General features: G+C 33.9%; 2 protein-coding genes across 4 annotated transcripts; one reads left to right on the forward strand and one right to left on the reverse strand.

Moving 5' to 3' along the window:
- Positions 1-1,396: 1,396 nt before the first annotated feature.
- Positions 1,397-4,948, forward strand: LOC111299938 (BTB/POZ and TAZ domain-containing protein 4-like). Its single transcript, XM_022895473.2, has 6 exons — positions 1,397-1,767; positions 2,141-2,483; positions 3,089-3,219; positions 3,388-3,694; positions 3,784-4,097; positions 4,212-4,948. Exons 2-6 carry the CDS (start codon positions 2,217-2,219, stop codon positions 4,402-4,404), a joined length of 1,212 nt encoding a protein of 403 aa, XP_022751208.2. The 5' UTR covers positions 1,397-1,767; positions 2,141-2,216; the 3' UTR covers positions 4,405-4,948.
- A 2,237-nt stretch (positions 4,949-7,185) lies between these two features.
- On the reverse strand, positions 7,186-13,038 carry LOC111299939 (formin-like protein 6). 3 transcript variants are annotated; one of them, XR_016329996.1, is made up of 5 exons: positions 11,175-12,952; positions 10,885-11,084; positions 9,064-9,305; positions 8,095-8,940; positions 7,186-7,615 (listed from the first exon to the last, which is right to left on the reverse strand). XR_016329996.1 is itself a non-coding variant. In XM_022895475.2 (4 exons), the coding sequence occupies exons 1-4, from the start codon at positions 12,704-12,706 to the stop codon at positions 8,146-8,148; spliced, it is 2,769 nt and encodes a 922-aa protein (XP_022751210.2). In that variant the 5' UTR covers positions 12,707-13,038; the 3' UTR covers positions 7,186-8,145. The 3 variants fall into 3 exon arrangements, 1 of the variants encoding a protein (XP_022751210.2); XR_016329997.1 differs by having other exon boundaries at positions 7,186-7,610; positions 11,175-12,840; XM_022895475.2 differs by having other exon boundaries at positions 7,186-8,940; positions 11,175-13,038.
- Positions 13,039-13,279: the final 241 nt, after the last annotated feature.

The raw sequence follows: 13,279 nt of genomic DNA on the forward strand, positions 1-13,279 counted from the left end.
ATATTATTTAATTTAATTTTATTTATAATATTATCTTATTTTATCATATATTGCATATTAAATATGATCTAAAAATTTTTTGTTCGAATTAAAAAAAGGGTATCAACTGTTTTTGGGCCTTAACACCATTTATTATGGTCCAGTCAGGCAGCTATGATCATGTCTAGGCCATTGAGCCTTCAATGAAGCCCAATCAAATATTTTCCGCCCTGAATCAAGTTTGAAAATTACAACTTTCCGGGCTGAGCCTAAACAGATACTGTTGCTTTCTCCATAGTTTTTTCTTTGTCGTACAAACTATAACAACTGATAATGGCTGACAAGGAAAATCTGATTTTTCAACTTTATCCCCCGCCTTTGAATGGATGAATTTCCTGTCTTTAGCGGGGATGGTCCAAGGAACCAAATGGTGTTGAAAAATTATTACTACGAAGCAATTAAATTTTTGTTTGACCCTAAGATTTGTTTCATCTCAAATCTTCAGCCACGTGCAGTCTGTCACATTTATGTCCATTGTTCTCAGAATCCTGTTACTGGTTCCAGTTATTAAATCTAATTAATTATGATTAATTAAAGGTTTCAATTGTGTAGGTCAATTGCCACCCTAAAGAATTACTATTACTACTATTATTGGTTCCGGAGCTACACCGATTTATATTTTGATTTGAGTCATAAAACTTATTTCCATAAATTTAATTATTATCTTTAATATTTAATGCATCTTCATTTATTTGATGGTAAAGCATGAATCAATTGAATTAAAATTTTAATTCAAATAATTATTTTTAAAAATTAATATATATATAAATTATAATTATTTGCAGTTTTTAAAATTTTTATGTTGCGATATATTTTGTAAAAGAAATATCCATCAACCCCTCATTAGTGTGTCAAGTTTCGTACCCAAACTTTCCTCCGCACATAAATTAATTATACCGAAATTTCCTCGACATTGATTGAGGAAAACCAAAACAAACAAATATGTCTAAATCAAACACAAAAAAAAGAATGATGGCAAAATATCCTTGTCTATACTAAAACAAATGATAATTCACCTCACGCCGTCCAGCACTCCAGCTAATAAAAGCAAAAACAAAACAAAATGGCAGCGCCCGACCGCCCATTTTGCCGGACAGGAAACAATTAGCTGTAAAAAAATTTATCTAAAATCGTTTATAGAGATCTAATAATTCGTATCATTATATTTATATTATATTTTATATAAAAATTGTATTATAATTTTTATTAATATAAAAATATAAAATATAATTTCGTGTAAAAGAGATGAGATAAAACGCGGGAAATTAAGCGCGTGAGGAATGGGCAGGAAAATGACATGGAAGTAAGTAGGCGAAATCATGCACGTTATTTATAGGGAGGGGCTTTGCTGACAGACAATTTGGTTTGATCGGAACAGAGTAGTTTTAGACAATAACAGATTTTTTAAAGAATTGGTTTTTTTTTTTTTGGATAAAGAAAATATTGAATTTCTAATTCGTCGGCTGTTTTTTCTCTGTGACTTTCTTTGTTTCTTTCTCTAACCTCTGGCACCCGAGCTGGTGGAGGTGGCGCTGGAGCTTGGTGTTGCCAACTTTGATTGTTTGTAGGAACAGAATCTGGCGGTGGTTAATTTTGAAGGTTGTTTATTTTGAGGATTTCAAGCCGCTAAGGAAGAAATCTTCGCCATTTCCATTTTTTTTTTCTTTTCTTGCTCTTTTCCATGGAACAATTACGTTGAGAAGAGAAGCCCAAGGAAAGAACAAAAAGGTATGTTATTCATCTGTCTCTCTTTCATTTTTCTGTGGGATTTCATAGAGAATTGTAGAAGGAAACGAGTTAATTTCTTCTTTTTGATTTTGCATTTCCAAATATCAGATAGTTTTGATTAGATTGAAGGTGAAAATTTATTTGAATTCCCATTTTCTTTTTAAATGTTTGAATTTCATGAATTCTTAGATAGTTTTGGCTATGGAATTTGTTAGATTTTCTTTTTTGGTACATATCAGTAAATTCAAAGGAAAACAGAAATTCTTACATCATTCCAATTTTTTCAAAGCATTCTATCTATGCATATTGTGGCAAATGAGAACTTTTGATTTTTTGTTACTTATCAAACTTCTGCTATTTCTATCCTTTTCAGATTTAAAAGAGAAAAAAAAAAAAAAAAAAGAACACTGGGTTTGGTTGTTCTTGGATTCCTTCAAAGAGGGAAGCTAATGGGAAAGATGGAAATTATTACAAAGGAATCCCCTCTAGGTGCCAATAACGTTTTTCCTGCGCCACCTCCATTACCAGGTCCAGCTGCAAATTGTCGGCCGAAGGGGTTATTTATGCTGAAAAATGGATCGACAACAAGAGGAAACAGCTGTGTCTCCACAGCCACGAGGGATTTGTGGGATAGCCTCTTTGATGGAGGCTATAGGGCAGATGTTACCATTAAAACCGATAATGGTGGCATCATCTATGCACATGCTAATGTTCTTGTAAGCCCTCCCTGTATTTCCATCTCTGTTTTAATCATAGTAAAAGCTTGTTTAAATGTGATGAAATTAATGGATGTGATGCTTTGTGGAATAGCCCAACAGCACAAAATTTTTATTTTTCATTTTTATTGTCTCTTTCCTTGGTAATAAAACTAGTTGAACAATCTCAAGTCTTCACATTGATCACTTTTGGGCGTCTTAACGACATAATTTGGTTGTATATGGAAGTTTTAGACCGCAGAGGATGATTCATCCTAGTCAATAGCATTTTTTTTTTTCCAAAAGAGGCCGTAGCCTGGAGATAGCAAAAAGATTGCAAGTACTGGAACTCAAACCCTAGATTTGCTAATGCTACCTCTTAAGGGCAGCTATATGAAGTAATTGAGCTAAACTCCGGGTTTAGTTTAGTGGCATGTTTTTATCATTTTAGCCAAACCTGCAAAATACGAAGCCACTTTGGCCCCTTTCTCTCTGTATCTTTTTGGGATCAAGTTGCCAAGTGCTTATATGTTTAAGAAAATAGAGCAATAAGTAAAGACTGTTTAGCAATGTTGAGATGGTATCTTAAACAAATTATTGACTCTATCCGGGATATTTGCCAACAGGGCATGGCTTCTCCTGTTATTAGAGGCATTTTGAAACAAGCAAAAGGCTTCGGTCAAAAGAAATCAATTTCAATCAATGGTGTTCCGCATGATGCAGTTCGGGTTTTCATCCGGTTCTTGTACTCTTCCTGGTAACTACTCTTTTCTCATGGAGGTTTTGTCTAACACAGTTTTGTGAACCAGTAAAGCATGTGGAAACTACTAGTTATCTTGGCATTTTGGGAAGAAATTACTGCCACTGAGATCTTGTGGTTGCATCATGCTACTATGTGCTAATTGTTATTGGTTTTGATTTGTAGTTATGAGAAAGAAGATATGAAGGAATTTGCACTGCCCTTGTTGGTGCTGTCACACGCATATGTTGTTCCTCAGTTGAAGCGAATTTGTGAACAGCAACTAGAGCATGTTTTGCTTACTCTAGAAAATGTAGTTGATGTCTTCCAGCTTTCATTACTGTGTGATGCACCTCGGCTCACGCTGATTAGCCATCGTATGATCTTAAGGAACTTCAAGGCTGTTTCTTCAACTGAAGGATGGAAGGCAATGAAGAAGAGCCATCCAGCACTCAAAAAAGAACTTCTGGAATCCATGATTGATGAAGAAAATGTAAGAAATTTCTTTGTGAGGCTGTTTCCCTTTGGTACTGGCACTTTGATCTTAAACTCTAAAGTCAATGTTAAATGCAATATTTCCAGATGCAAAAGGAGAAAATCAGAAAAATGAATGAGCGGAAGATCTATCTTCAATTATGTGAAGCAATGGAGGCTCTTGTTCACATATGCAGAGACGGTTGCAGGACAATTGGTCCACATGATAAGGATTTCAAAGGGGACCAGACACCTTGCAGATATCGAGCCTGCAAAGGGTTAGAATTGCTTATTCGTCATTTTGCTGGTTGCAAGTTAAGAGTCCCTGGCCGCTGCATTCATTGCAAAAGAATGTGGCAGCTACTGGAGTTACACTCCCGTCTCTGTGCTGATTCAAGTTCGTGCAGAGTTCCTTTATGCAGGTACTTCACTCTATTGTTCTTGTACTCTGAGGACATGCTTGATGTCAATTTGTTCACCGAAATATCTAATCTCAATCTGCATAAATCAGTTACTTATCCAACCTTTCATTTCAGGAATTTCAAGGAGAAGATGAGGAAACAAAGCAAGAAGGATGAGGTCAAGTGGAAAATGCTAGTGGAAAAGCTATTGAGAACAAAGAGAATTAATGGAGGTCCACAATTCTTGTCCTCAAATTCCATTAACAACCAACAGATTTCAGGATATTGCCAAATTGCTGAAAATGTTGGTGAAAAAAAAATTACATGATATGATTTGAATGAAAAAACATATAAACTACCAAGAAATAATTTAAAAGTTGTTGTCAGGTTGTTTTGACGAAAAATATAATGATATCACACTCATCAATATCTAATGATGTTTGGAGGATCCACGATAGACAATCTCACACCAGAAGCATATGGCAAATGCATAAATGAGTAATCCCTTTCAAACTATTCAAAAGCAATTATTCTTTTGGGGAAATCCACCTGATACAGAAGTTTTCATCGTCAAAAGGCATGAAAAAGATGAGTGTATCAACTTTAGTATTCAAGCCCAGTTTTTTTTCTTTTTCTTTGGGGGATTAAAGGGGGAGAGATGGAGGACGGGGACAAACAGAATCAAAGCATCAACTTTTCTTTTTCTTTTTTTTTTTTTTGGCTTTTTTCTATCAAGCATCAGCCTTGGTGATGCTTTTACATGCATATGGTTTATATTTATAAATGTATATACATGCAATTAAGCATTCCATTCAATAATAATAAGTGTATATATTTTCTTTTGTCAAATAAAAAATATATATATGAGCATACATATGTTTATATGTCATAAAAAAATTTTGAATCTCACATCGAATATAAAATAAGGATCACTGAAATATAAAAAAATTCATATCATCTCTTTTTTGTAAGATATTTTTTGTAAAATAAAACTGTGAGATCAGAGTTGACAATGAGTCACAAAATTATGAATTATGACAATTAAATTGATTCGAGACGTCGGATAAGTGAAAATTCAAATATTAAAACCGTACTAATTAAAACTTAAGTGTCAATTTATGTTCCGTACACTTTCATATTTGTATGTAAAAACAAAACCAAAATAAAAAATTTTAGATTTGCACTAAAATACGATAATAAGTGTTCGAAAATTTCATTTAAGTTTGATATTTTCAACTAATGATTATAATTAATTTATATAGTAAAAAATTCCTTTAAAGAAAATTAATTTTTCATTCTGTAAGTTTTGGATTTTATTTTTTAAAGTAAGTAATAAATTTTCAAAATGAAATCAAATATATATTTTTTTATTCACAGTCGAATTAAGTTGAGCCGAATCCGGATGAAAAAAATTCCACACGATTGGACAATTGCCACGTGGAAGTTGTGCCTCCTGAATGCATTTTGTATGTACGACAAGACATTCCCTCAGCGGAACTTTGCCTTCCATGCTAACCTACAGTTTTATTTTCATTAGAATTAGATTCGTGATTTGTTACGGATTAATTTTAATTTTTTAAAATTATATTTTAAATATAAAATAATAAAAAAAATTTTATCAAATTTTAATGAATGGTAATATATAGATAAATATAAATATATTTATTTTTAATATAAATTATAATTTAATTATATATATAAATAATTTTTTATTAAATTAAAATATTAAATAATATCTTATTAATATAATACATATATATAAATATAAATTAAATTAATAATAAAATATATTCTATTGTATATCTAAAAGAGGGGTGGAGATAGAGTATCCTAAAATTAATCTCTACTTGACTTAAATTATTTAAAGAGAAAAACTTTAACATAAATTTTGTTTTAAAAAAATCATATTGATTGGATCGTAATGAATCAAAATTTATTAAAATATAAATTATTTTGTCATCCTTACATCAATTAAAATTTTTTTTATAAAATTTATTTAATAAATAAAATTTTTAAAAACAAAAAAATGACAATAAAAGTTAAATGAAATTGCATGTGAATTTATTAAATTAATATATTAAATAATATTTTTAATAATATAATAATTATAAAATTAAATAAATAATAAAAATATATATCTTTATATATATTAAATATAAGACATAATACTCAAAATTTTACTTTGATCCGAATTCAATTTAAAAAAAAAAAAACTCAATTCAATTACCTCAAATTAAAGAAAAATACATTAATTAAATTGAAACAAAATGACATATATCAAATATAAGTTATTTTGTTATACCTATCTCAATTGATTTTTTATTATATAATTTATTTAATAAAAAGTAAAAGTAAAACAGTTAAAAAAAACTAAAAAACAAAGCTTTAGGAAATAAAAAAAATAAAAAATAAACATTCGAGATGGGACGAAATATTTTAAATTTATTTTCAACTCGATTTCATTTAAAAAAAAACTTTGATTTGATCTTTTTTTTAAAAAGCAAATTTATATTATATTAAAAAATTAAAATCAATTAAATACAAATTATTTTATTATCTATATATCTATTAATTTTTAAAAAAATTTATTTAATAAAAAAATAAAATTTTAAATTAAAAAAAAAAAAAGAATGAAGAAAAAATGGGATGCGACGTGGACAGCCTTTTCTTTCCACATTCTCTACAAAATTAAGTATTAGATATGTTTGTCACCCCTTTCTGAAAAAATAAAAAAAAGCACCTGAAGCCATCTCACCAACATTTCAAAAATGGCAATGGAGGGGAAACAAGACATCACAAACAGGGCTTTTAAACTACTTCGGGTATGTTGTTGTAATAAATTTTTACTTCACTTTAAAGCTTTGTTCTTACCTTATCCTAATATAGCAAAATCCGTGACATGACAAAAATTTTCCTTAAATTTTGGAACTGTTTTTTTACATCATTCTGGCATTTTAACATTCACTGGGTGATCATTTTCTGTTTTAGTTTCATGCTGAGAACATTTCATTTATTGCTTTACTCAAAAAGTGATCTTTCTATATCAACTAGTAAAACCAAAACTTGAGTTACAGAATTACAAATAGTTCCAAATTTCAAACCAAGGCAATGTTCCAAAACTACTAGATATATTATTAGTGATTATCAAATAAATGCAAACCATGGCGTAAAGTAATATATTTATCATAAAAACATTCTTCATTTACTCAAAAATGTATTGGAATATTCTGATCTAAAGTAGAAATCTGAATCTTAACTACTGCATGTGTGTTGAAGTAGACAAAGAAAAATATATGATGCTTGTTTGTTTCTTTCGACTAGCCTGTTCTTCATTTGGCCATCTACTTCATTGCCGGATGTAGATGATGGTACCCTTCAATTTTCCCACAATCTATCCTTATTGTTACAAAGTTTCTGGCCTGTGGAATGTGATAAAATGGCGGGTGGATCATTGTGATGAAAGGGAGTCGAGAATGCAAAGTGAAGCTGAGTTGGTGAAAGATGCAGGAATGCAAATGGCCGGCATAACAGTTGCTGAGCTGGCAGAATTCCATTAGTTAGCTCAAAATTCTAGTAACTACCAGAAGAAGAATTTTGATTGGACCCTTGTAATTAGAAGCAATAGCAATGTGATGAAATTGAATCTTATAAAGGGACAGTATAGCAACGAAATTAGGCCATGAATGAAATATCACAAAATTCTCTGTTCTCACTCCTCTTTCTCTCTGGTCTATTCTACCTTCTCTTTTCTGGTCTATTCTTCTATCTTCTTCTTTAATGACAGCTGTTCTGTGACATGGACACTACAAGGCTTTCCATTCTTATACAAAATGAGCAAAATGAGATTCTCCTTATGGCAAAGGGCGTACGTCATTAGCCAACAGGTATGTCTCCGTGTAAACTGAAAACTGAGTTGATATGCTATGCTTTCATTTCTTCTTTATTATACTTTTTGCATGCTTGTAATGGAAAATGAGACATAAGTTTGCTGTTGGTTCAGTAGGAAAAAGGGCCTTACCATGTGAATATGAGCTAATTTGATTTTCTTAGAACCTGTATTCACACAACTTCAAGGAGACAAGCTTTCATCATCAGAACTTCCATCTTGTCTCATATTGTACCTGCTAAGAACTGGTAGTGAAGCAGTTGCAGATATCCGAAACGATCTTGCAGAACCAACCATTGTTCTATCCTGCATTCGCCCCACTTCCTTGCAGACATGATCCAATATTGACAGGAAATCCCTCACAATCATGAAGATTCTGAAAGGATGAGCTTCTTCCTTTGCTGCATTCCCATGAAAGTATTCAGTAACTTCTTTCACAAGCAATAAAGCTTTTCTTTCATCTGCCTTGATCTTAGCAATCTCCTCTTCAGCATCTCTTAGAAACATCTTCATCGAGTTGAAGAAATTCCCCTGCATATCTGGCTTCTCAGATTGTAAAACCAGTCTGACCTTCTCAAGTCCTATTTCAAGCTTTGACACATAACTGCTTAGGACATCAGAGTCCATTCCTGCTGCCTTCTTGACATTGCTGAGGTCTCTGCTCAGCCCAGCCACAACCTGCAATCCTTGCTTCCGGAAATCATCCTCCTTAATGTTGGAGGACATTTTGTTTTCAAGATTCCTATTTGTAGAGTTAGTATCAGCACCTTCAGATCTAATGATCTCCTGAACCACAAAGTGTAGTAGTGTTGTTTTCCCATCTGTTCCCTTTATATCAACAAGTTTCAAAAGGGTATCAAGTTTAAAAGCTTTAGCATCACCACGATTGGTGCCAACATTCATCCTGTTTCCTGTCCTAAGAACAGCTTCAAGGAGTTTGAGGAATAACCTGCTGTTCTTCAATTCCTCACTTGCTTCCTGAAAGTACATAGAGAGAAATGATTTTATAGGAGCCTTTACCAGAGAGTTTTTGGAAATTTTTTATGCAAAAGTCTTAGAACATTTAAATCACAAAGAATTGAGCCTTATGAATTTTAATACCTCAAGGGTTTGAAAAGACTTCCTTAAATATTTTACTTCTGTATCAAAGTTGGCTCTATAGAGCATGGCTTCAACTCTTCTGAAGGCAAAGGGGGTATCAAGTACTGTCTTGAGAAATCTTTCTGCAGATCCTAGTTTCGAGATGTCCCCACTGTATTCTCGAAGTTTTATTTCTTCCTCCTTTGTTGGAGCCATCTTTACCAAAGTCTCCAAAAGCTCAACACCTAAGCTTTCTGGGTTACCTGTTAATTCAACAGAATAGCATGTCATTTAGCAAACTGATATTGAAGATTTGAATAGACAATTTTTTGCAAATTGAGACCCATAGTTGGCATCTCAAAGAAAATTTTCATCTTCTTTCCTTTATCTATATATTTCTACATATACAACTTACTTAGATAGGAGTTATGCTCGACTGCTTATTTCTTCTCATAGACTCCTGGTGTTTTCTTATTTGATATGCCTATCTACTTCAACTCATGTACATATACATTTTTAAATTTCGAGAGATAGATTTGAATAGTTGAAACAATAAATTGGTAAGGCTTTTCTGATGAAAATATGATGTGAATCGTGCTTGGTGCTCCTTTAGTCTCAGTTGTCTACGTGGTTTTCATCATAAATTGAGAGAATGGTCATCAGTTTTACAGTTTTGTTTTGTTAGTAGAATCTCCAAACAAGTTTGAAACAAGGATCGTCAGTTCCTTCTTTCATTTTCTATTGAGGTAATAGTCACTTTAGAAAACAATTATCAGGGAAACTTTGAAACTGCCTGGCTTGAAATAATCATCCAATTACCAAAGACAATTAGGTCACTTTTTTGAAGCCATTTCAATGTCATAGCTGTGAGTGACCCTCTAAAATCAGTGCAAGCAATTGAAATAGGTTTGTGCAAGTAATTTCTAGAAATTCAGTTTGCTGCCAATAAGGCATTAGAACATAAATATAACTGACAACAGCAGAAGTGACATAACAAAAGTAGCCTTATAAATGAAATTGAAATGAGTCAATAGCCCTTTCCTGGAAAAAGAAGGAATGAAGAAACATTTTGAACTAATCTAAATGAAAAACAGAGACACTAGAGAACAAAAGAAGCAGAGGTAGGATTTGATAGCTTTGAGCATGAGCAGTATAATGATCCTGAAGATAAAATTACTTGATGAAAGGGTTTAAGGTGTGGAGAATAGAATATAGGCCTTTGAAGAACATGGCTGTCCAATCTAACTAAGTCCTTTATTTTTCTTTCCTTCAAAGTTATTATTATTATTATTAGTAGTAGTAAGTATTATTTTTCATGATGAGAACTAATATATGATACAAGTGACCATACATGGCAATAAACCTTTTTTAAGTGGCCTTACATGATACAAGTGATCTCTTTAAGTGCAACGATAATGAATTCTTAATTAAGTTCTTCAACTTTCATTTCTTTTTTTAATGTATTTAACATTTTTGTTCTTAATCTTTCATCGGTACAAGGGCTGGAGATGCAACCCAGATTTCAAAATTTGAGGAGCCAGAAACATATTTTTACACAGGGTGTGCGACCATATGTTTAAGCTCAATAACCTATCAACAAATGACACCGGACTGCTAAAACGTGGTTTACTATAATTCACTCCAGTCTTGATGCTTGCCTTTAAATGGAGACTCAAGCAGCAAGCTGCCAATTGCTATGTTTCTTTGGGAGAAGTGAAAAGCAATAAAGTTTAGGCTTTTAAGTCCTCAAGCCCCCCAGCAGAATAAGACAGACAAATTTTCCAGCATAACTAAAACCTGATTACTGATAGAAAATGGAAGAGAATGATATTTATGACTTACCATCCAAAAGAGCCTCTGACACCTCATCTCGCGTTACATTCAATGCTCTCAACAGTATGGCAATGTTCTGTGACTTCTTTGGATCCAACACTCTGTTTTCCTGCTCAACAGGAGGCAGAACTGATCTTCTAATAGGTTCCTTTGGTACTGAATTTGTGGAATTGCAGCCAAAAAGAGTCTCCATCATGTCCTCATTCAATCTGCAAACAAGTAAAAAAAAAATCCCAAGATTAGAGATCGTAAATGAAACTTAATCCCCAGTCAGGAAACGTACAAGTTTTATCACTTACTGAAATGAGCTTGATTTTAGCTGGTCCCACACTGTAGCTCTATCAGAGGTTGCTCGTACTTTATCCCAGTGCAAAGGCTTTAATTTGGGCTTTGCACTATCCATGTCATCCCCATCTGTCTTCTCTGAAGAACTGGCACCCTTAAAATTAGCATCTTCTGTGGATTCTCCAGTCACACTCCCCGGACAATTTTTGGGACTTGGAGTCCAGGATTCTTGCTTTTTCAACACTTGGGCAGGTTTTGGAGACACATTGCTTTCCAAAGACCTTACTGTCCTTGGTATTGACAGTCCCACCGCTGCTGATTCCGGTGGAGGGGGTGTTGGCGGTGGCGGGGGTGGAGGTGGAGGTGGAACTGGAATTGGAACTTTTGTTCTTTGTGGAGACGAATTGTTGCTAATTGATCGAAGTAGTGCCATATTTGGAGGTGGTGGTGGGGAGGAGAATTTTGGCCTTTTTGCATAAGTAAATATTTGAGTCTCATGTGGCTCCACTACTAGTGGTTGTTGAAGAGGTAGCGATGGTGGCGGTGGAGGAGGAGGAGAAGGAGAATGTTGCTGCTGCTGCTGCTTTATTGAAGGTATAATAGCATGCTTCATTTCTGGGGAAGAAGCTAAAAGCCTTGATTTTGGAGACGTTCTTTTGGATCGAGGAATAGAATTAGTATTCCCGTTCATTTCATTCCTCACCGGAGTCACCAAATTGCTATTAATCGGACGTGCAACCGGAGTAGAATAGCTTTCTTCGTTGCTGATGATTGAGCCCTGAGGGGTAAAAAAAGCTGTCCCCTGACTCTCTTCATCTGAAGAAGATGGTGAAGATGACATTGCAGCCGTTGTATTCTCAAGTGTAGGAGGCTTAGCCAATGGAGGCAATGGTTGCAATTCTGGACTCGGCCTATACCGATCCGATCTCTTTACTGAATTCAATTTATGATAAGGCGAACCATTTGCTCCTTCATTCACTTCACTCGGTGATCTCCTATTAGGCTCCACGGTTCCAATGTAAAGAAAACTCGAGGGTGGTACCCTGGAGTCTTCTTGGAACCGTTCCGAGTTCCCTCCAACAAGCTTCTGCGTTTCTCCAGGGTGTTTAGCCCTGTGCCGGTACAAAAAGAAAGCAAGTCCTGATAACATTCCCAATGAGACAATCCCAACAGATATTGCAATTGCAACCTTTTTAGCTGGTTTGGCTGGTTGTGTTGCTGTTGGGATTGGAATTGAGCCATTGGTAGGTGCAGCCGGTGGTGTAGTCTGTTGATTCTGATCTGGGGTCTGCCCTGAAGGAACTTCAGGGAAGAATGGCTGACTTGGATCCGGAAAAACAGGACTATCCGGAGGAGGAGGCGGAGGTAAAGAATTGTCAGTACCTGGAGGAGGAGCTGAACCTACTGGAAACAATGGTTGGTGTAGAATTCTTCTATGAATGATAAAATCTTGAATTGCAGAAGAAGAAGAAGAAGAAGAACTTATTGTTGTTGATGTAAACAATGATAGTAACAAGAAAAAGAGGCTCAAATGATAAGCTCTCATGGTGAATTTTTCTGGGTCGAAGATCTTCTGTTCTTTTCTTCTTTCTCCAAATTCATGTCTGGGGCGAGGACTTCGTTTCTCTCTTCGAGCCTATGCAAAAACAAAATGCAAAACACCAAAAGACAGAAAAATAAAATTATATCTTTGTTTAAGAAAAAAAAAAAAAAGAAAAAGAGCGAGAAGCATTAGACTATTTTAGTCAGGGAAGCTTCTTTTTGCTGCAAGATCTGGATGCCCCCCCCGCCCAAGTAGCTGAGATAAGCAAGAGCCTTTTTCTCTTATTTTTCAATTTTTTAATAAAATTTTAAAACCTCTTTTTGGGGGAATTTTCCATTAGAAAATGGAATTTTTAATTTTTTTTTAACTGAGGTGGAGGAGTTATGGAGAGGAATGACATCTAGAAACAGAGAATCAACGTTGGCATTTGTAGGGTCCTTTTCAAAGTAAATGGACGATGATGACCATGCAATGGTGAAAATTAAAGCACAACGTTCATGTCCTCTTTTGTCCATTTATTATTATTAATATTACGAAATTATTTCTTCTTTCGTCGGGATAAGGTGAGATTATAAT

The sequence above is a fragment of the Durio zibethinus genome, chromosome 18 (assembly GCF_047325235.1).
Source record: "Durio zibethinus cultivar Kanyao isolate XHJ-2024 chromosome 18, ASM4732523v1, whole genome shotgun sequence".
In the NCBI taxonomy this organism is placed as follows: domain Eukaryota; kingdom Viridiplantae; phylum Streptophyta; class Magnoliopsida; order Malvales; family Malvaceae; genus Durio; species Durio zibethinus.